Here is a 21257-nt window from a genome sequence, read left to right as displayed (position 1 = left end):
GCATTCACACACACACACACACACACACACACACACACACACACACACACACACACACACACACACACACACACACACACACACACACACACGTACAAACACGTACAAACAAAAACAGATGCTTATTGACACCCACACATGCAAGCACACATGCAGCAAACTACCACCTACACACACACTGGTACATATTCATTATAGATATACATCAATTTCAATCTATTTATTATTTAAAGTGCAGTCCCACCATCGAAACGGTCTCAGAAAACAGACACATTGACATAAAAACATAATGTCTTAAAACAAATAATGACTGAGGATAACAACAACAACAGATTACACTCCATACTGTTTTCAGAACAAAAATGTCTTCCCCTAGATTTAAAAGGATCCACAGACCCTGCTTCCCTTATATGGTGGGGTAGGTTATTCAATACGGGGCACGGGAGGCAAATTCTCTCTTACCAACTGATTTTTTTGGTGGATGGGAAGACCAAAAATAATTAATGTTATTATTAAAATCTGTGTTATATTTGTCTTTCAAAATCATTATGGTATAAATAAACGTGGAAATATATAGGTAAGGTTGGGATTAGTCAGACTAACCCTTATATCGAAAGCATCTTACATTAACCTTATGAATGCATTTTAAGAATGGGGGGAAATCTAACCCCTCACCCTGGCAGTGTTTATGCCATGCTCTACCAGTTGAGCTGGACAGCACCATTCCTCTATCAACTATGACTTTTACGATTCAAATCGTTATTATTCATCAAAGGAAGAACAAGACGTGAATGATTTGTTAAACTCCCATATAAGGGGGAAAAAAACAGAGAAAGACGTGGTTTGCATCCTCGACTTCTGCGCAGAGAGGAGAGTAACTAGGAGTGTTTATGAGGATGTTTAGCCATAAATACTAGCTGAAAAGAAGCAATTAGTTGGGATACAACCTGTGACTAATCTGACCTCTGACCTCGCTCTGGTCGCAGCATGTAACAGGAAGGCAGGAAGGGACGTTGGAGCCACGGTGGCATTTGCGTGTAGACGTTCATCTCTGGAAGGCCTCAGAAGACCGACAGACAGACAGACGAGGCATTAGCGATGTGTTTACCATCTGTCCAGGAAGAGACCTAGGAAAAGGAAGGATGAGAAGGAAAAGGGACCGGGGTGGTGTCTCTCAGTGTGGGAAAGGAGTCGAGGGGGGTGGTGGTGCTTGAGGTGGTAAGATGCTGAACATTTACTGGTAGACATTAATCACTGCCTGTGGATAGGTAAGTCAAACAGTGTGCTGTGGCTGTCTAGCTTTGCTCTGAACATCAATGTCCAACTCAAGTGGTCAAAGGTCGGTGGTTGGCTCACAAGAGAAGCTCTCTGAAAAACAAGTATTTTACAGAAAATAGGCACAATAACAACAACAAAAAGATTGTTTTTCTGCGCCTTCACAGCTTCGTACTAGCAAATCTTTTTTGCTAGTACAAAAAAAATAAAAAAAGGCTGCGAACCGGTTGAGCTTTCTTTCCAAGGTATGTCAACCTATTTTCCTTGAGCTTCTTAAGCTCATTCACAATGGTTTGTATGGACAACTTGTTGCCAGTGGTTGTTTTTTGTTCTGTCTTGGTTCCAGAGACTTTGTATTTGAAACACCAGGCCATCAGGAAGGGTTTCACGTCCTGAGCAGCTTACCAAAGATGGATGGTTGTTGTCCTGAAAGAAATGATTCTGTGAGTCTTCACCCAGTCACTCTCTAAGGGTTATCTGTGAAGGATGAGGTCTGGTTCAGTCATTGATAAGGACCATTGATAATGCGAAAGGGCTGTACGTCTCCGACCCAAAGAATTCTGGGAATTGTATGTGATCGATTGGACCCCAGAGAAGGGGGGAGGGGCTATGGCTGAGGGAGAAAGCAAAAGTGGTGTGTGTGTGCGTGTGTGTGTGTGTGTGTGTGTGTCTGTGTCTGTGTGTTTGTCTGTGTGTGTGTCTGAGACACTTATTTTTTTTACTTTCTCTCCTATCTTGTCCCCGATCACATATTTGTGTTCCGGGACAACGCCTGCGTTGATTAGAGTTGTGTTATTATAGTCCTGAATCACTACGGTTCATCTCACTCTCTCTGTATACCTCTGTCTCTCTCCCTGTGTGTGTGTGTTTCTCTCTCTATTACAACCGTTGTCTGCTCCCTTACTATATATCAGTCTCTGTCTGGAATTCCACCAGGACACACAAACACACAAGACACACTGCCTTCCTCTGTGCAGGTTCTGTCCATCTTGTCAAAATTACGCATATACCTTGTGCGTATGTGTGTGTGTTTGTCTGTGTGCTCCACATGCTGAGGGCAGCCGTGTTTTCTAGAGTTGAATGTGGTTCTATGCGACTGGTGTTAGCGGTGTCACGCTAGTTAGACGCTAACAGTAGAGTGCTGTGTGTGCGGAATCTCTCTCTCTCTCCCTTCCTCTGTCTCTCTATGTCCCTCTCTCTCTGAGATCGCTAACAGAAAGGCTGTTTTCCTCACACCTCACTGCTCTGATGCCATGATCCCCACACAGAGAAGCCAGTCAACCACGCTAAAGTAAAGCTATTATGCCAGCGTCCACCGCTAACCCTGTCAGGTGAGACGCACGCTTAGCAAGGTCTAGCATCACACAACATGTTACTATGCAAACAGACGTTAATACCACTGCATTTATGTGGTTCATGGTATCAAGCAACTCAATGGCCGCCTTGTCAATAAGCGTTAATAGATATATATTTTTGCTTGACTTTACCAGGGGAGCAAATTTAGAGAGGGTATCATTTTCAATTGTGCACCGTATGGAATAACATTCTCCAATGATAATAAACAATCAATATAAATATAAAAATATATATTGTATGTATGTATTTCTTTGGCTTTCTGACAGCAATGTATTCAACAAATGATGTACGTTTAGATCAAATCAAATAGAAATTCTATACAACACTATGAAATAAACAAACAGAACTTTAGCTAACCATCCATGAATTTAATATAAATAGCTCTGCTGTGAAACCCCCAGACATGCTGGGAAACCGAACGGTGGTCCTGTGTGTTGATATTTCCTGTCGCCACTGATGATGTGAATACATGTTTTATTCACCTCATTCTGCTGCCCTTTCCCTCCTGAATGTAGGCTCTCAGTCACACACACACACAGACACACATACAGCCATACACACACCCAGACACACACACAGTTACATAGAGACACAGAGACACACACACACACACACACACAGTTATACACACACACACATCACAGGCCCCCTGATGTAGAGTATTCATCATAACTCATAACTTCATAATACCTCGGCTCCTATTTCTCTTTTCGTTTGGTTTCCAGTAAAAATGGAAGAATGTTCACGGCAGTATGTCTGTTCATGTTTAGAGTGTGGTCTGCACTGATTAACGCTTTATGGCATTATTGCGTTCTGTGTGTGTGTATGCGTGAGTGTGTGTGCATGCCCATCAGAGTGGCTTTGTCCTGAGGCCTGAGTATTCCTTTTGTGTATGTGTGTGGATGTTTGATAATGGAAGGTCATTGAACATCAAATTCTGCTGAGTCACATCCCAGCCCTCTATCCATCTTGTATCTGATAACCTCTGTCACCATGGTGATAAGGCCTATCAATACATTCTCACTCCATCTTCTTTCCTTTCACCTCTCTCTCTTACTGCCTCTGTCTCGTTAATGTAATCTCTACTTCTCTCTATTCCCTCCTATTTTCTCTCTCTCTAGCTCCCTTTTACTCTCTCTCCCTCTCTCTCTCTCTCTCTCTCACTAACTATGTTCCCTTGTCGCTCAATCATTCTACGTATCTCCATTCATAATTTCTCCTCCTTGGTTTTGTATTTGTCTGCCTGCAGGTAAACCACGGAAGGTGTTACAAACATCTGTCGCTATGACAACACTTAGACTTCATCTTCTCTCTCTCTCTCCCCCCTTTGCCAATTTACTTTGCTCTTTCTCTGTAAAAAACTGTTTTTGAATCGATTTGACATATCCAGGTCAAGTCCTATTTTTCTCTGTTACAAATGGGAGCAAAACTGCACGATATAAAAGTGTATTAAATGCACACAAAGACACACAAAAAAAGGCTTTAAAAACGCACATAAACACACCCACATATACACACACACAAACACAGCCGAACGCTTAAAAGACACAGGTAAACACATGGACACGCACAGATGAACACTTAAAAGACATGTGTAAACAAACACACATGCACTATACACATGCACACACAGCCTAACGCTTAAACAATGTGCGTCAACACACACACACCCATGCCCCCCCCACCCCTTCCCTCGTCCCCGCGGGGCCCAGCTTGTGAACCAGATGTGCGTGTGGGGCCTCTCGCTCTCTGGCTCTCTGGCTCTCCTGCTCGCTCTGTCACACGTAAACACACTGTTACCTCTGTGACCTCTCACTTAAAGGGGGGGGGGGGGGGGGGGGGTCAATAGACTGTGCCTCCTTGCCCCAACCAACCCCAGGTCTCCGTGCACACCCCCCATGGCACCCCCGAAACACGCACGCCCATTGGCTGCAGCAGCAGCCAACTGCACGTGCACGCCCGCGGCAGCTACGGCCCACTTCACGTGCACGCACGCGCGCACGCGGCAGCCGCGGTCCACTCCGCGCCCGCGGCGGCAGCAGCGACATAGGCTCCCACCCCGCGCTCTTCACGAACCCCGTCACCACAGAAGAAACAGCTGTATCTCGTAGCGATGAGTCATCGCTCTGCCCCGGCTCGGACCAATGGCTGCCTTGCGTCCAGCGCCATGTTGTGTTAAGACTGGGTCCAGAAGAAGGAGCCACACCCATAGGACACAAGACCACAGTCCCCTGCTCTGCAACACTGAGCTGGCGGACAACATGAGGTCAACAGGACCACAGTCACCATGTTGCAGTCACACACACAGTGGTGGCCCATCCTCTGAGGTCAGATTAAGGTAATGGATTAATTATACATGTTACCCCCATCCAACTCCGCCCCTGGCTGATAGTACTGTAGCAGAGTCTTACTCTTCCTGGAGGAGAGGGAAGGAGGGGAGAGCGGGAGAGGAGAGGGCGACGTTGTGATGGTAGTGGGGATGTTGTTTGGGGGAGGGAGGTGGTTGAGGGGGTTCTCAGTATGGTGCAACAGTGCCCCCCTCTGGCTGGCAGAGGCTGTATGCTGATGAAGGGAATTCATTAGCAACCAACCTTTTTCCTTTCCAATCTTCTTTTTTTTTTACATACGGTGAACAACGTGCTCCTCAGTGTTATTTAGTGAGGAATACCAGAGAAGCATGCCTTCATGTTTTCGTACTGGTCAGATGCTTTACCACACTGTTAAGCAAGGCTTTTATTTTGAAAGTCTCCCATTTTTTCGCGCCACTGGTCGTCAGTCATTCAGCCCTGTGTGTGTGTGTGTGTGTGTGTGTGTGTGTGTGTGTGTGTGTGTGTGTGTGTGTGTGTGTGTGTGTGTGTGTGTGTGTGTGTGTGTGTGTGTGTGTGTGTGTGTGTGCGTGTGTGAGAGAGACGGCCAAACTGGAATCAGATGTGGTGTTTTAACCCTTCGCAGGGCTCCTGTCTTCATTCAAACCAGGGGGCGTGGATGGAGGAGAGATAAATATCTCCCCCAATGACCGCCATCAAGCCGGTGATTCATGGAGATAATGTACAAAATACATTGTACGTTGTCTGAAATTGGGCAACAATGGAAGTGTGGAGTCAGATGTTTTGCTGCGAGTTTCAGGGAATAAACAGTCTTTACTTTATTCTGGGAAAACGACCTGTTTACCCCATAAATCCACCTTTCATGTTTTTTTTCTATCATTTTACTAGTTTTTATTTTTTTTATTACCAAAGTAAATTAGTTTTTCTTTTTTTCCTCTTTCATTTTTTATTGCTTATTTGATTACTTAAGTCCCGTCTTCCCTTCATTCTCTTTCTCTCAACCTTTTCTTTCTTCATTCCTTTTCAGTCAATACGTAATACATAGGTAGTGTCCCGTCAATGGCGAAATCACTATCTCGTGTGGACGTGTGTGTGTCTGTGCGTGTGTGCTCTTCATAAATGGGTCTGAATCAGTTTCCGTCTGTGAAAAAAGTGTGTTTGTGTGTGTGGGGGTGTTTATACACATCCCAAGGGTTTCTGGCTGAGAACAGGCTCTCATCTGGTAAATGACGCCATGATCTGTTGCAGCCTATGTGGCCACACAACAGCCTCTACCGCCACAGGCCCACATACTAACGGAACGTATTAGGCATACTCGGGGCATTTTGAGCAAACCCATCTATACCAGCTGTACTAAACTGACACTTCGTGCAAACTTGCGAAAAGCGCACTGCAGCAAACGTAATTGTATAGATTAAGTGCACTCGGGATCCAAGTTTTGTTTATTCATCAACCTCTTTTGTTGAGTCTGAGAAGGGCTGTTTTCGATTTTTACAATTTGGTGTTGGAGGACCAGCCTTCTGCTGGCAAACCGGCTGATGTTGGAGAAGCCATTGGAGGTTGTGTTTGAGTACCGACCTCAACCTCTGCGTGGGTGATGTCTGGACTTGGGTGAATAAACACACAAGGAGCCGTGTGCCTTGTGGACAGAGACATGACCGCAGCGGCCACACCGGCCCTCTATGTTGAGATGCTAGGTGATTCATATACACAGTATACACTTAGCTCCGTTGATTAGCATTATGGAATTACAAATATCAGATTTCTGGTTAAAAGTCTGTAAACGCAATCTGCAGCCTTAATCACCATGTCAGCTAAGTAATCTGTAGGGTGGACTTTGTCTAAAATAAAATGTTGTGATTTTTTTGCATGTATAGTGCTTTACATGTGGCATATTTCACAAAGCAGTCAACAGTATTTATTATAATTATTTTCCACGTAATAAAAACCTTGCTGATAAGCATGAGCCGTAAAGCCCACCAATCCAAACCCACATGAAGACTATCACATAATAAAAAGTAGTTCAAAATACAATCAACTCAAAACAAAAGCACAAACAAAAAGAATAATCAAATCCAAATTAATAAGGGTGGAGAGGTTTAATACGCTTTTGCACAGTTCGTAATGAGAACTCTGTGTCTTCTCCCTGGGCTGGTTGTGACGTCCATCCCTCCGTCACCAAACACCCGCTAGGTTGAAAGACTTATCCTGCCTTTCACCAGAGACAGAGTAATGACCGCGAAAAGAGAACCAGAGATAAACTTTATTTTTCCGCCCCGGGCCGATCTTAAACCAAATTTCCGTCCTTTCGATAAACAGAGGGGTTCCGGCAGACCTGTTCTCGGATCTGTCAGTGTCACCGCCCCAGGAAACGAGCACCGAGTGTCCCCTCGACAAGACCTGAACAAACGGCAGCTCAGTAACAGGTCCCCCATTCCTTCCGCCAAATCCTCTTGCGTTGAACTTTATGTGAGCTTGGCCCTCGCTGTGTTGCGTATCAGTTTCATGTTGGATAGTCTCTCCACACTGTGTTGATCCTCTCCTCTACTGTACATATATTGGCCGTGTTCGGTCTCTACCTCCACCTCCGCTGCAGATATTCACGGCTCTTGGCTTACACTGCTCTCTCCCGTATCCTCTCCAACCTTACGTGTTATTAGCAACACAAATTGGATGTGATTATGTGAAAGCAAATCGGCACCATGTGTCCACAACATTTATTTTCAGAGGTATGCAAAGCAGCGTATTGATTTTCTGCGATGAGAAGAAAGGAAAATTCAGTGGAGGACATTGATGAATGGCGACTCAATTGGTTTTCTTTCTGGACCGGGACAACCTGAACCTTCAGCCAACTTTGTCCCACTAGCTTCTTGGAGCTCCTCCTACTTACTGGCCCAGTACCTCTAGTCCCTCTTAGACCCCTTCCCCCCCCCCCCCCCCCCCCCTCCTGTGGGTCCCAGAAAAAGGTTCATTGTGCAGGCTGGGAGTATTGAGAGTGAGGCCTGGTTCTGTTTAGCATGCTGCGCTGCATCTGAAACACTTACCTTCCTCCAGGGGCTGCATCTGGACCTCGTTTCCTGTTCAGACTTTGCTGGGCAAAGGGCGGGGCTTGGCCTATGCTTCATGATTGGGTGAGATTGCAGCTTTATGGACCCCAGAATGGATGGGGCTGCCAAACGCTTTTCTGTCAATCAATAGCTGACAGATTTAAACCGAAGCACAACCCAAGAGAGATGCTGATTGGTGCAGAACGCTTCACCAAGTAGTTGGTTGCGCTCCAGTCATCTTTCAGCAAACCAGCGGCTAGTTTTGTGTCGGCCTATCTGCTTTGCCTTTATAGCGGCTTTGAATAGAAAGATATTTTTCTTTTTGGCTTTTCATCTTATACACATTCTTATGGCGCGCACACTATGCCATGATAAGAAACTATCACAGTCATTTAAAGTAATGACTTTATTTCAGTAATTGCACACTCCAACATTACCATTGTTTGTACAGTGCATTGGCAATCGTTATTGTCTAATTGTATGTAATGGTGGCATTAGTGCATAGCAGGCCACCAGTGGACTTTGTAATGGCGAGCTGAAATTGCATTAGCTTCCTGTTATTGCTGCAGTTATAGGCGAGCGGCTGCCATGCACGCCAATCCTAAACCCTGCCTGGTTTGTAAAAGGTTGGACCTCAAAATCAACATGGATGTAGCATGCTACTTACCATTTTAGCAATTTTTAGAGCTGTCATTTTCTTCAAGGTTTGGCTCAAACGCAACGGAACGCAGCGTGCGTTGCTGATGCTGGCTCCCCATCTAGTTCTTGAGTTCTACCCCTTGTAAATTTGCATTAGCATCTGGTTTCGTAGGGCGAAGGTGTTACAACACGTTCAACCGATTCTCGGAGAGCACGGTGGTAAGTGCTGCAGGCAGAATTTTCAGTTTCAGTTGTTGGAGGTGTGGAGAGTACCATAGATCTCTGGACAACATATGTGCCAGGTATTGTCAGGTTTCAGCTGTAGTGCTGAAAATTGCTGCAGTCAATCTTCCATCTCCGCTTTAAACCAAAGACGGCCATTTCCTCCCCTTGAGGTGCTAGCTATATCCCCCCATACATATACAGGACATAGGCATGTACATATGCACTATACATACTTAAACATACCCACCGACACACTCTTATACACGTGCAGGACACGTCCACATTATGTACATTATGCATTTCCTTTGTATAGCACCTTTAAATACAACGTTTACAAAGGGCTTTAACATGCACAATAAAAAAAATTAACAAACTTGCACATAAATTCTCTCACACACACACGCACACAAAACATCACACGTTCACAAACACACATACAAGGAATAAGTTTTATTTATCGCCGGCTGGTCAGGGAACGACGAAAGAGATTGTAGAACTACTGAATCTTCAGCCACAAGCCAAGACTCATCAAAACTGAACATAAGTTTTGGTTATTTCCCAATAAAAGCAATGATAAACACATTCTGTTACTGTCTTCTTGGCTGATGAAGACATCCCCTCCTCTTTCCAGTTGCTAAACCTGGCGCTGCCATGCCAAGGGATCCTTTGCCCAGTAGCACGTAAACACCAATTGCCAAAACGTATGATCAAACTCGCAACCTTTACACACAATCCTTTCCAGTCTCTCTCTCTCTCTCTCTCTCTCTCTCTCTCTCTCTCTCTCTCGGCCACATTGTCGTAAAAAGCCAGAGCTTGTTGTGAACAATGGAGGAGAGGGCGGGCTTACGACGAGAGGAATTAGTCAGGGGGAAATTGATGTACTTGGAGGCCCTGGGGGGGGGGGGGGGATAACGGGTTCAGGTCTGAGTCCTGTAGAGTCGCCTCATAATAAATGATGTGGGGCCAGCAGCCCCTCCGAACCCCTTGCTCAGCCCTGTACCCCCCCCCCCCCCCGCTCCTGCTCTCCTGCTCTCATTCTCCTCTCCTCCCTCATCTTCACCTCCCCTCTCTTTTTCTCCTCCCTTCCTCCCTCTCCTCTCCTCTTCTCCTCTCCTCCCTCCCCTTTACCTCCCGGCTCCTCTTCTTCTGCCCAAATCCTTCTCCTCTCACCCTCTCGTCTTCTCCACCTCTCCTTGGTCTCTTTTCCGCCCCCACCCTTCTCCTCTGCTCTTTAGCCCTCTCACTAAGAGCTACCTGTGCCAGAGTTTCACGTTATACACAGGTTGTTTCACTTTGAAAAGCTGCTTTGGTGCAACTTAACTCGCTGTCTGCGTCATCCAGTTGTTGTTTTGTTTTTTTATCTTTAAATCTTTTTTGTAGTTGTTGTACTCGGTGTTGCCTAACATTTAATTATCAACAAATAATTGGGAAAGTCAGTCCCTGTATGTGTGAACGCATGCTTAGACAATCGCAATAAACTTGATCTCAGAGACTCCGGTCAAACTGCTCGCCCTGAAGCTATCCGATGCCCGGCCTGTCCAAATATTGTCTTTAATGGTCATGGGTTGTTGCGGGAGTAGAAGCGTAACTAGCATAGCATAGCACGGGGCGGCCTGTGAGTGCATACAGACCAGAAATCCCTGCTTTTTCTGCTGTAAAGTGAGACATCAGAGAGAGAAAGAGAGAGAGAGAGAGATTGAGAGAGGGGGGAGACATAGAGAGAGACATAGAGAGAGAGACAGAGAGAGAGAGAGAGAGAGACATTGAGAGAGAAGGTGTGACTGAGAGAGAAAGAGCTCACTCCACTTATTCTGCCACTAAAGCGTGATTCCCCGTCTTGACGACTCTGGTTCACACAGAGAAACACAGATCCATGGAAGTTCCCAAACATTGTTTGGCAGAGTGAATAAGTGCAGCTTGGAAAGGTTGGAGATTTCACAATGCTGAGGGAGAGAAAAAAAAAAATGTGGGGAGAGATGTGTTTGTTTGAATGGCCCCTGTGGGGAGAAAGGGAGGGGGAGAGAGAGAGCTAGAGAGAGGGGGGGGGGGGGGGGGGGGGGGGGGACAGGGATTGAGGATGGGGGGGATGGCGGTGGGGAAGAGGGGGTGTTGGCCGGGACTAATGTGCAGAGGGAGGAGGCCCCGAATGGTGTGCTAGATACCGGGAGTCCGGGTCCAGCTCCAGCAGGGGGGGTCCCGGGGAGCCGAGACCCCTCCCCTGATACCTCTCACGACCCCGAGCGGCTGTGGGGTTGACGCAATGTCTGGCGGAGGCAGCCATATCTGCCGTCGCTGTGGCAACGACGTTCCCCGCCATCCTGATAATTCGTTGAGCCTAAGCATGTTGTTGAACGCCGCGTTCGCAATGTCGTCCGCCCAGGGAGCCATTAAGACTAACAGAGCCGCCATTGTCGAAAGCCGTTTCGTTATCCAGTGTTCTTCAAGGAAAAAACGGCAAATGTTCTCGTCAAATTCTCAAAACGCTCGGTAGTCTGAAGGGCCTTTTTGTATTTATCTTTGTAGTTTGAACGTCCATCGTTTGCTCGCCATCTTCGAGGAAAACCGCAGTTGTCCTCGATGAACACTAGATAGCCAAACGGCGATTTCGACAAGTTCTCAAAATGCTCAGTAGTTTGTACGGCCATCGTTCTCTCTCAGCTCGACGGTCAGCTCCAGCGGGGGGGGTTCCACACATTCTGTCGGGTTCGGCTGTGCGTGCTGAGCTCGTGATCCGAGGGAGAACGGTTTGTATTGCATCTTTGGCCGAGATATCAGGTCAGACACCAGATCCACCCCAACGGGGCCGGTCTCTGGGTCCTCTGGTTCCCCTGAACTCCCCACAAGCTGCTGGGCGCCCCGAGCAGAGAAAATAAGACTGTTTGTGTTCGCCAGGGGAACTCAGGGCTTTGGAAAGGAAATCTACCCTCAAAGCCTAGCTGTACGGCTAACAGGGATAACCAACACAGATACCAAATGGGCCTTTGTTTCCCACTCTAACTGAGGTTTGCTTTTTCTTCGTTTTCCCCCACTTATTTTTCTTTATTTCTACCTCTCTTTGTTTCTATATGCTTTTAATGTCCGCCGTTAGTGTTTTTTCCGACTTCAAATCCTTTCTTTCTTGGTTCGCTGCCCTTAATGTTCTCTTATCCAGCAGCGAGCAGATCAGCTTGACGCCCTTATTTTGGAGGAGCATGAGATCACCCTTGCTGTGATTGGTCAGTGTTCCGTTGAAATGATCATGTGATTCAGCTCATTTGGACCATAGTTTTACCATCAGGAGGGCTGATTCAGAGGCAACTGTAAAGAGACAGGTCACTGCACCTTAACACTTTCCAGAAGTTTGTGTGTGTGTGTGTGTGTGTGCGCATGTGTTCGTGTCTGTGTGTGTGCTTGAGTGCCAGCTGAAGTGTGACTGTACACTTGAGTTTCCATTATTCAATACACATTATACTGCAAACCAAAACCAATCAACCTATACATACACTTCATTAATGTTAATATTTACCCTGCTTATGTTGAATAATCAACTTGCGGTACCATTCCTGATAGTAAAGTAATGATTTCTTCTCTGGGGGCTCTGTTTCTGAGAATGTTTCCCTCCAGTCCATAAAACAAATTTACCAAATCAATTTTAACCGAAAATCATGCAAAAACGGGATACCAAAGGTTTCTGGATTCGCCCCCTGTCATCCTCAGTCAACCTGTAAGCCTTTTAGGAACCTAACCCGCGCTCCTCATGACCTCTGTATTAACTATTACCGAAGCCTCGCCATTGGCCAAATTGTAGCTCGGCCCAAGAGGGGTCAAAGGCTTTGACATGATACTATGATAAGGTGTTGCAGCGGGAAAACCCTGGGAGCACTGGGGTTGACCTTTACTCTCCATGTGTTGCTGAAACAGGCTCTGGGCGCCTCAGACTTCCCCACGGTGCTGCGGCAGCTCCTGCCGATGATGAAGCCCACGAGCAAGAGCGGCCCCGCGGGGCCCGGGGACGAGCGGTCCAGCGAGGACTGCGGCCCCGAGGAGATGATCCTCCTGCTCGTCTTCCTCTACTCTCTGGCCGACGAGGCGCAGCCGTGGCCACACCAGGGCCGGGTGGAGGAGGAAGAGGAGGAGCTGGAGAAGACGGAGCGGGAGCTGATTGGAGCGCTCACCCTGGTGATCACCCAGGAGGCGGAGCTTAGCCCACTACTTCAGAAAATCACAGGTGAGTGAATGAGTGAGCGTGATGGAGTAGGTGAGAATGTGATTGATAGTGAAGGAGTGGGAGACAGAGAGAGAGAGAGCGAGAGAGGGAAATAGCTTGTTTATTCAGCCACTCTGCCTTCTATCTGCTTAATGGTAAAAGTCTGACAAGGACCTACTAGCTCATCTCTCTTTGGTTGGTCCACACACACACACACACACACACACACACACACACACACACACACACACACACACACACACACACACACACACACACACACACAGGGGTGGGGGGTGGGGGGAGAGAGTGAGCAAGAGAGAGACAGTGATGGTATGCCCCTGTAGGATCACTCTTAAAATGCCTTCCCTTCAAGGAAATGATATAAAAAAAAACAGAACATACAGTATATGTTCCCACAGAATAATCACGACCTCCATCTCTTGTATTAGTTACAGTGTTGAGCAATCTCGCTGCCACAAGCCAAGCGGCGACGGAATACATTGTGGTAACCGTGGTAACCGTCAGAGAGGTTCAGCTGAAAGAGCGTTTGTTTTTGCGGGGCTCTGACCGTTCTAGTGGGGCCTCAACATCAGTCTTAAGACACACTGTCTACTTTGATTTTAGTGACTAGGGTCGGTTCCCAACCAAAAGGTACATGGTTAAAGGTACATGGTTGAATTCTCCCCAGGGCCGAAGCCATACATGTTGGGGGTCCTTAAGCAAGACGACCTACCCACTTAATTGCATGTATCTCAACTTCACTTTAAGTTGCCTTAGATCTAATTGGATCAGTTCCTTTCAGTATCCCACATTTATTAAGAATCTGACCGTTTAGAATCAAAACTTGAATAACAGACTCTTTGTGGAAATATGAATTATTATAATTTAAGGCTAGCTATATATTGTGTGTGTGGGTGTGTGTGTGTGTGTGTGTGTGTACGTGTGCACTTGAGCACACCCTCTACCTCCAGACCACAGTCTTGTGTACCTCCCAAAGTAATAGCTCCCTTAACCTTGGCTCTGCACACACACACACACACACACACACACACACACACACACAGACACACACACACACACACACCCTGTGCACCACATAGTTCATAATTAGAGCTACTTTTAGTCATGGCTGGGCCCTTACCTTAGCACACACCCTGAAATAATACACCACACAATGTTATGGTATGGTATAACTAGGTTATATCTCTCTGCAATCGTTTATATGGGCCTTGCTCATAGTCTCTCTCTCATTCTCTCATTCTATCTCACCCTCTCTCTCTCTCTCTCTCTCTCTCTCTCTCTCTCTCTCTCTCTCTCTCTCTCTCTCTCTCTAACCGGCTAATTGAGACCGAAACTCTCCCTCCCTCCATTTGGCAAAGTACGCTCGGGGCCCCTTGGCAGTCAGATATTGAGAACCTGACTCTCTGATATAAACATCTCCCCAGAACTGACTCTGTCAAGGCACCAGCTGTGTGTGTGTGTGTGTGCGTGCGTGTGTTCAATAACAGTATTTAGCAAATGAGCCTGCACAAAATGAATGTGCCAGCATGTAATATGTATATGGTAAGCGCGTGTTCGTTTGTTTTTTTTATCGTTCATGTGTGTGTGTGTGTGTGTATGGGGGTGTGCGTTTCGTGAAAGTGTGTGTTGGCAGAAAGGTTGAGTTTACATGTCAAGAAGAGGAATGGCTTAATGTTGAACTTAAAGTGGGGGAGACAGGAGGAGTTGAATAGGAGGGGGTGCAGGAGGGAGACAGAAGGAGGTGCAGGTGTGAGATGGGAAGAAGCTCAGGAGAGAATGTAGGTTGTGCCGGGTAGAAGACGGGAGGAGGTGGGGAGAAGTGGAGGAGGTGCCGGAGGGAGACAGAAGGAGGTGCAAGAGGGAGACGTTAGAAAGCTCAGAGGAGAGAGGAGGAGGTGCATGTCAGAGGAGAGGAGGTGCAGAGAGACGTGAGGAGATGCAGGTGGAAGATGAGGGAAGGTGCAAGGAGAGAGAGGAGGTGCAGTGGTCAGATTTCAGGAGATTGAGGAGGTGCAGGGGGAATATAGTAGGAGGTTGGAGGAGGTACAGTGAAGGGTGGTGTTTTGAGAGTGAGACCCTGAGTGGGACTTTGTGTGTGATTGTATTTCTCCCCAATTAAAGTTTCTAATGGGAACCAGACGCCCAGAGACCTGATGCCTCCATTGCTGGATACACATGCACGTACACACGCACGCAGGCATGCAGGTCTGTACGAAAACCTTATCCCACCAGATCTGTGCTGGGCCCTAGCCTTCTGCAAAGTTATAATATGTATGCTCAAACACACGGACACACACACAGACATCATCATGTAAAATGAGTATGAGCGAGTGTGTGCATCTCTATACGCTAACTCCTCTGTCGGCCATATTGTCACGTCTGAGCATGGATCTGATTATAGACAGAACTTGTGCCTGCCCAAGAGAATTGTTCCTCTTCTGCGGACGAGGAAATGAGCTTAAAACCGACGTCCCCACCGCCAACACCACATGAGGGGAGGCTGGGTTTGGTCTAGAACTGGGTGGTGTGTGTGTGGGGGGAAGTACTTGGAGGAGGAACAGCAGACGCCGCCATTGCATGAGACTCCTGTCACTCATCTGGTTCGCATCTTCTGATTGGCTGCGGGGGGTCAGACAGTCTGGGGGACACTTGGGTAGTGTGTGTGTTTGATGTGTGGAGTTAGGAATAGCTTGGAGCAGTTAATGTTAATCCCCTCGTCTTAGTTGTGGTACAACAACGCTCTATAGAACCACTCTAAGTGATCATGATTGAGATGTTGATGCTGATGATGATAATGAAGCAATAAACAAAATGAAGTTGAAGAATAATGTCATGTAACAGTGGAAGAAATATTACAATGGGGAAATAAATGGAGATATAAAAAGAAAAGAGATGTGGATAGATAGGGGGCTTGACAGATTTCGGCAGGGAGAGAATGTTTTTATCTGGGCAAGTTTAGAAAGCAGGTTATATTAGAAGCCAGTAAATCCTCGTTGTAGGACCGTAAACACAGGTTTCCCTTGGCCGGAGGCTCCACCATCCACCCTACACTACAGCTTTACAGATGGTGGGACAGACAGCAGGCCAAAGCAAACGCTCCACGACTCAGTCTGAGAAAAACTTTAATTGTGCTAGACCGAGAGGCTGGAAAGTTATTTGGACTTCATTGGAAGCCAGATTTCATAGATAACAAAACAATTAATTGGACATGGCTTGGTTTTTTATGGTTCAGTCTTGTTTTGTTTAGTTTTTTTTAGGCTAACTCTGCACTACCGTAAGTTTAATGGAGCAATTATTGTCATCATTGTATTTATGATTATGTGAAGATATGGGGACTTCAGTACTGTTGTTTAATAACTTATGGAATTTATGAGAATACTGATCATTATGAACATGTATTAAGGACCATGACAGATATTCTGGTCTATTTACCAATGACAGGACTTCTTGCAAAGAATCCATATATTATTTCAAGAATATATGGCTGGTATTATCAACACAATTTGAAAAGATCTTAATTAACTGAACTGACATTCTGCCTGCTTTGTGTTCAAAGGTAGGACTACTTGTTTTTCTGAAATGGAACTGGGGAATCCTTGGGACAAATGTATCACTTTGGACCTCATATTTTACAACATTTGAACAAGTTAACGTAACGTATAGTGTAAATCTCTGTAACTTTGTGCACAGCGATCTGCATGACTGCTACCTTTGCAGTCAGTAGAATGAATTGTGTATACTGTACCATTCCTTTCGCTGGCGTTTTAATATTGCAATCACTTGTACTACAGACACTGCTCTCTGTGTGTCTTCCTCTCTCCGTCTCCCTCCACTTCTTATTCTCTTTTGCAAAGCATTCAGTTCTCTGCCTTTCTCTCTCTGTCTCTGTCTTTGTCTCTCTCTCTCTCTCTCAGTCGCTGTCTTCTCTCTCTCTCTCTCTCTCTCTCTCTCTCTCTCTCTTCTCTTTCTCTCTCTCTCTCTCTCTCTCTCTCTCTCTTACTCTCTCTCCCTGTCACCCACATGTACAGTTTGTTTTGCTGTGGCAGGGGGTGAAGGTTGGGGTGTGTGTTTCAGACCTCCCTGGCATGGCTGTTTGGGTTGGCACGGCAACACAAGGCCGTTGTGGGACATGAAAGGCCCTGGCCACCCGGTCCCTTACTGCTAAACTCTGCAGAGAGAAACGTTTTACTATTTTCTCATTCATTTCTTCCCTCTTGCACTCTCGCTTGCTTTCTATTTGTTTTTATTTCTTTTTTATTCCCTCTATCGCTGTTAGTTTTTCTAAACCCCCACTCTCTCTCTCTCGCTCTCTCTGTCTCTGTCTTTCTCTCTCTCTCTCTCTCTCTCTCTCTCTCTCTCTCTCTCTCTCTCTCCCACCGTGTCTGTATCTCTCTATCTCTCTTGCCCTGGAGAAAAAGCTTTTTGAATCAGGAAGTGGAATAATCGTCTCAGCTAACGATGGTGGTTGATTAGCCATATTTCCCCTGTTGCTCCATGTTCATGAAACTAGTCCCAATTATTTTTAATTACTAGTGTGTCTACGCTTCTGTTGCCTGCACTCAAACACACACAGTAATGCACAGAATCATGCACACACGCACATACACACACACTACCATATACATGACTTGCACATGATTGCACAGAGAGCCAGAGGAGGTGGGAATAGCCAATAGCATTGCTGCATTTGGTTGAGTTCATCAGATAACCTGACGAGAGCCAACCCCAGGCTCTAATTAAGAAAGGATCTGGCGGGCATGGCCACCCACACACACACTGTACGCACACTGTACAAACAGACACAGACACACAAAAACACAGACACACACACACACATACCGCTCATACATACACACATACGACACAAGCACACACATGCACACACAAACACTCACAAGCACACACACACGCACACATGCACACACACACACAAACATACCACAAGCACACACACACAGTACACAAACACACACTGTCATACATTCTATACACTTAATTAGGGTTACTATGAGTAGACTAAAAAACATCACACGTTAGCCAAATAACTTGCTAAACACTAAATCCAACGTTTTTAATCTTCGCTGCTGAAAATACATTAAAATGCTTTGAATATTTATTCATTCCCTGTGCTGGTCGTTCTCCTGAAAAGGGCGATAAAAGCAAAGGAAGCCGTAAATCTGAAGGCAGTATTGATACTGAACATCTGCTGAACTGAGTCTCTCTCTGGTCCACATTACACGTACCCCTACATGTGCTGCTTGGCTGCATTAAGCTTACTTTAGCAAACCTTATTTTATTGTTTAATCCGTATTTATTTCATTCTCTGTATACCCGTATTGAGAATATTTGGACTTGCATTTCTTCTCTTGGCTTTTGTTATTCTTTATTCCAAATGACTCCTCAGAGATAACATGATTTTCTTGTGAAATGTTAACTCAACTCGACTCTTTTCATAGCAGATTTATTTCCAGGAAATAAACATTTTAAAGAATTGTCTTGTTAGAGTTTGAACTTAATTTAACCTTACTGAACTTTCTTCATATTTGAAGTTTTAATCCCCCGAAGGCAACATTTGACATGATTTTATTGTTACAGTATAAACTATATTTTCTAATCTTTAACAAAAGAAGGACTTTGACATGATATTATTATTAAAGTAAGTAGAAATTTAAATTCCACAAATGTGACATGATTGTATTTTCGTCCGTATCCCCCGGCCAATGGTGGCCATGCCAGCCCTAACCCCGTTATCCCCAGGCATCCTTCATACAGCCACTGGTATTAAACAGTACGTTATACATTACACCCTCCTGTCAAAACCCCAGAGGGGCGGGCAAGAGACCCATGGCCATTGGCTGATAAAATCCCTCTCTCCTTCATTGTCCAATCGGTGACGAGGAAACTACCAGACCAGATGAATGCTGGAGCTCTAGTGGGTGGAGCGGGTTGGGGTGTGGTGGCATCCACAGCAGATAGGCCTGTCTTCCAGCCTTCAGACAGGCTGGGTTCCATGGAGGTGGACCCAGGCTGTGATCTCTCTCTCCAGGCTGCTTTATGAAGTGTGTTAGCGCTCAGTGGAGAGGGCTCCTCTGACCGGCTTTTTATGGCAGGAAATGCACGTAGTAAAACACTCATAAGTGAGAGAGATGAGGGAGGGGGGGTCATAAGATGAAAAACATCACTAATCCCTCAAACATGTGGTCAGCGTCGCACATACACACACACACACACACACATGTAAATACATCGACATGTGTGTGTACGTACATGCATTACATTCATGTATGCATGCACACACACATGCACAAACACACACTGTTTTTAACCAGTAACTATGAGTTACTTCTAATTAGTGTTTGAATAAAAATCTAGAGGCTTTTATCCAAAGCAACTCCTAGGTACAGGTATACTGCACACATTTGGCCTTCAAAGCCTGCACCCAGTTTTGGCTGAGAGTCAAACATCCTAGCCACTCTCTTGCCCTGTGTCGTGGAGTTGTTTTGGGATTGTGCTGCAGTACATTGGGCCCCAGCTCGCCCCCCCAGCACTTGTGGAGTGTGCTCTCACAGTAGCGTTGGAGTGTTGTGTTTATACAGAACGTCTGCATGTAACCTAGCCCAGACAGCCATGCAGCTCCAAGCCCCTAAGAGGGACACTCAGAGAGGCCGCTGTCCCCATGCTGGTCCCACCGGGGCCCGCGACACACGCTCGAGAGCGGGCCTAGGTCAGTCGGTCAGGCCCCCAGTGAGGGTCTCTGTTGTGGCCGGACACACTCACTGACCCTGGCCTGCTCTGCAGCCAAGTTAAGACATACACACCCACCAGCCCAGCCTCCATCTTGGTTTTTATAGTCTTATTTCATGCAACATTTGACCCGAACGCAGACAGATTTACTGAGTGACAGAGGGCCAACACAAACAACCGGCCCCATGGAGTAAATGTCTGGGTGTCTTATGTGTCTTATATATATCTTAATAAGACCGTGTGTCGATTAGTATTTTCATTAGTTGGTGAAAACGTGGTGTTGTACTTTGTACACATCTTGAGTTGGAATTATGTGAAGGTAAAAGTGTGTGTGTGCGTGTGTGTGTGTGTGTGTGTGTGTGTGTGTGTGTGTGAACATACGTATGTATTTTCGCCTGTTTTTTTTGGTATGCACGTGCACATGTGTGTGAACATGCATGTGTATGCTGATGTGTGTTTGTGTAAGAGTGAGTGTGTGTTTCAGTGTATCTGTGTTTGATCTGGGATGGCGGAAGGAAGAACCTGTTTACGGCTCAGATAGGGGACAGATATATAACTGCCACCTCCAAACCTGAATAACACTCCCTTAAACCCCAAATCATGAATACTTCCCCCTTAGATGCCTCAAACATAAATAACAGCAATATATACCGCGAAACATGAATACTACCTCCTAAAACGCCCCAAACTTGGCTAATAGCCCCAAAATATGAACTAAACCTGGAATGTACCACCTTATATGATGTCTAGCTGCATTAATATGCTGTATTTCTTCCTTGTAATTATTTAGAATTTCGTCTGACATTGAAAGCTGAGACTGGAGCAAACATTTACGTTGAGCATTGGAAACCAAATCACGGCGCTAATGTGAAACGTCACTGTGATCCGACAGCGTTGGAAAGGAAATAGCAAAGTCCCAGGGTGAGGAGCGACTGTGAGCTTGTCTTCAACACAGGCCACCAGCGACGCCACTACAGTCCCAGTGCGCTGGTCTGCAGCGCTAGGAGCTGCGTGGACAGGGAGAAGCTGCAGGATACAGGGGAACTCTGGGCTTGCTTTCAGGGTAGAGAGGGTTCTCCGGTGCCAGAGGATTCTAGAACATCTTGGAGCCGTCGGTTGTGCTGTTCTCCAGGGTGGGTGGGGTGGGGTGGGGGTGGGGTGTTCTTCTGCGTCTCCTCTGCACCAGATGGAAGTTCTCCTGACGCTGCTAGCCGCCAGGGTCACTTCCTGTTAGGACGTCTGGTGTTAATCAAGAACTGAGTGGGGGGAGGGCAATGGAGGAGAAGGGGAGACGCCCCCCCATCTCATAAACCCCCTCCCCCCTCCTCTTTTTTAACTCCCCCTTCGAGGAAAAATATTTCATTTCATTTTTTTCTTTGTCGTTCTTTTCCCCCTCTTTTTGTCTCGGGCGGTCGTGCATCATTGCAGACCCTC

At 46.2% G+C, this 21257-nt stretch overlaps 1 protein-coding gene across 1 annotated transcript in view; it reads left to right on the top strand.

Annotated features, from left to right (window-relative positions):
* scfd2 (sec1 family domain containing 2) overlaps nucleotides 1–21257 on the top strand; it is an 87384-nt gene that overhangs the window by 30360 nt on the left and 35767 nt on the right. The window contains exon 5 of the mRNA XM_079739453.1: nucleotides 12770–13076. Coding sequence (XP_079595579.1) covers nucleotides 12770–13076 — 307 coding nt within the window. The remainder of the gene's footprint in view (nucleotides 1–12769; nucleotides 13077–21257) is intronic.

Source organism: Pollachius pollachius, assembly GCF_949987615.1.
Source record: "Pollachius pollachius genome assembly, chromosome: 7".
In the NCBI taxonomy this organism is placed as follows: Eukaryota; Metazoa; Chordata; class Actinopteri; order Gadiformes; family Gadidae; genus Pollachius; species Pollachius pollachius.
Note: the sequence above shows the minus strand (reverse complement) of the source record. Positions and strands in the feature narration are given on the sequence as shown.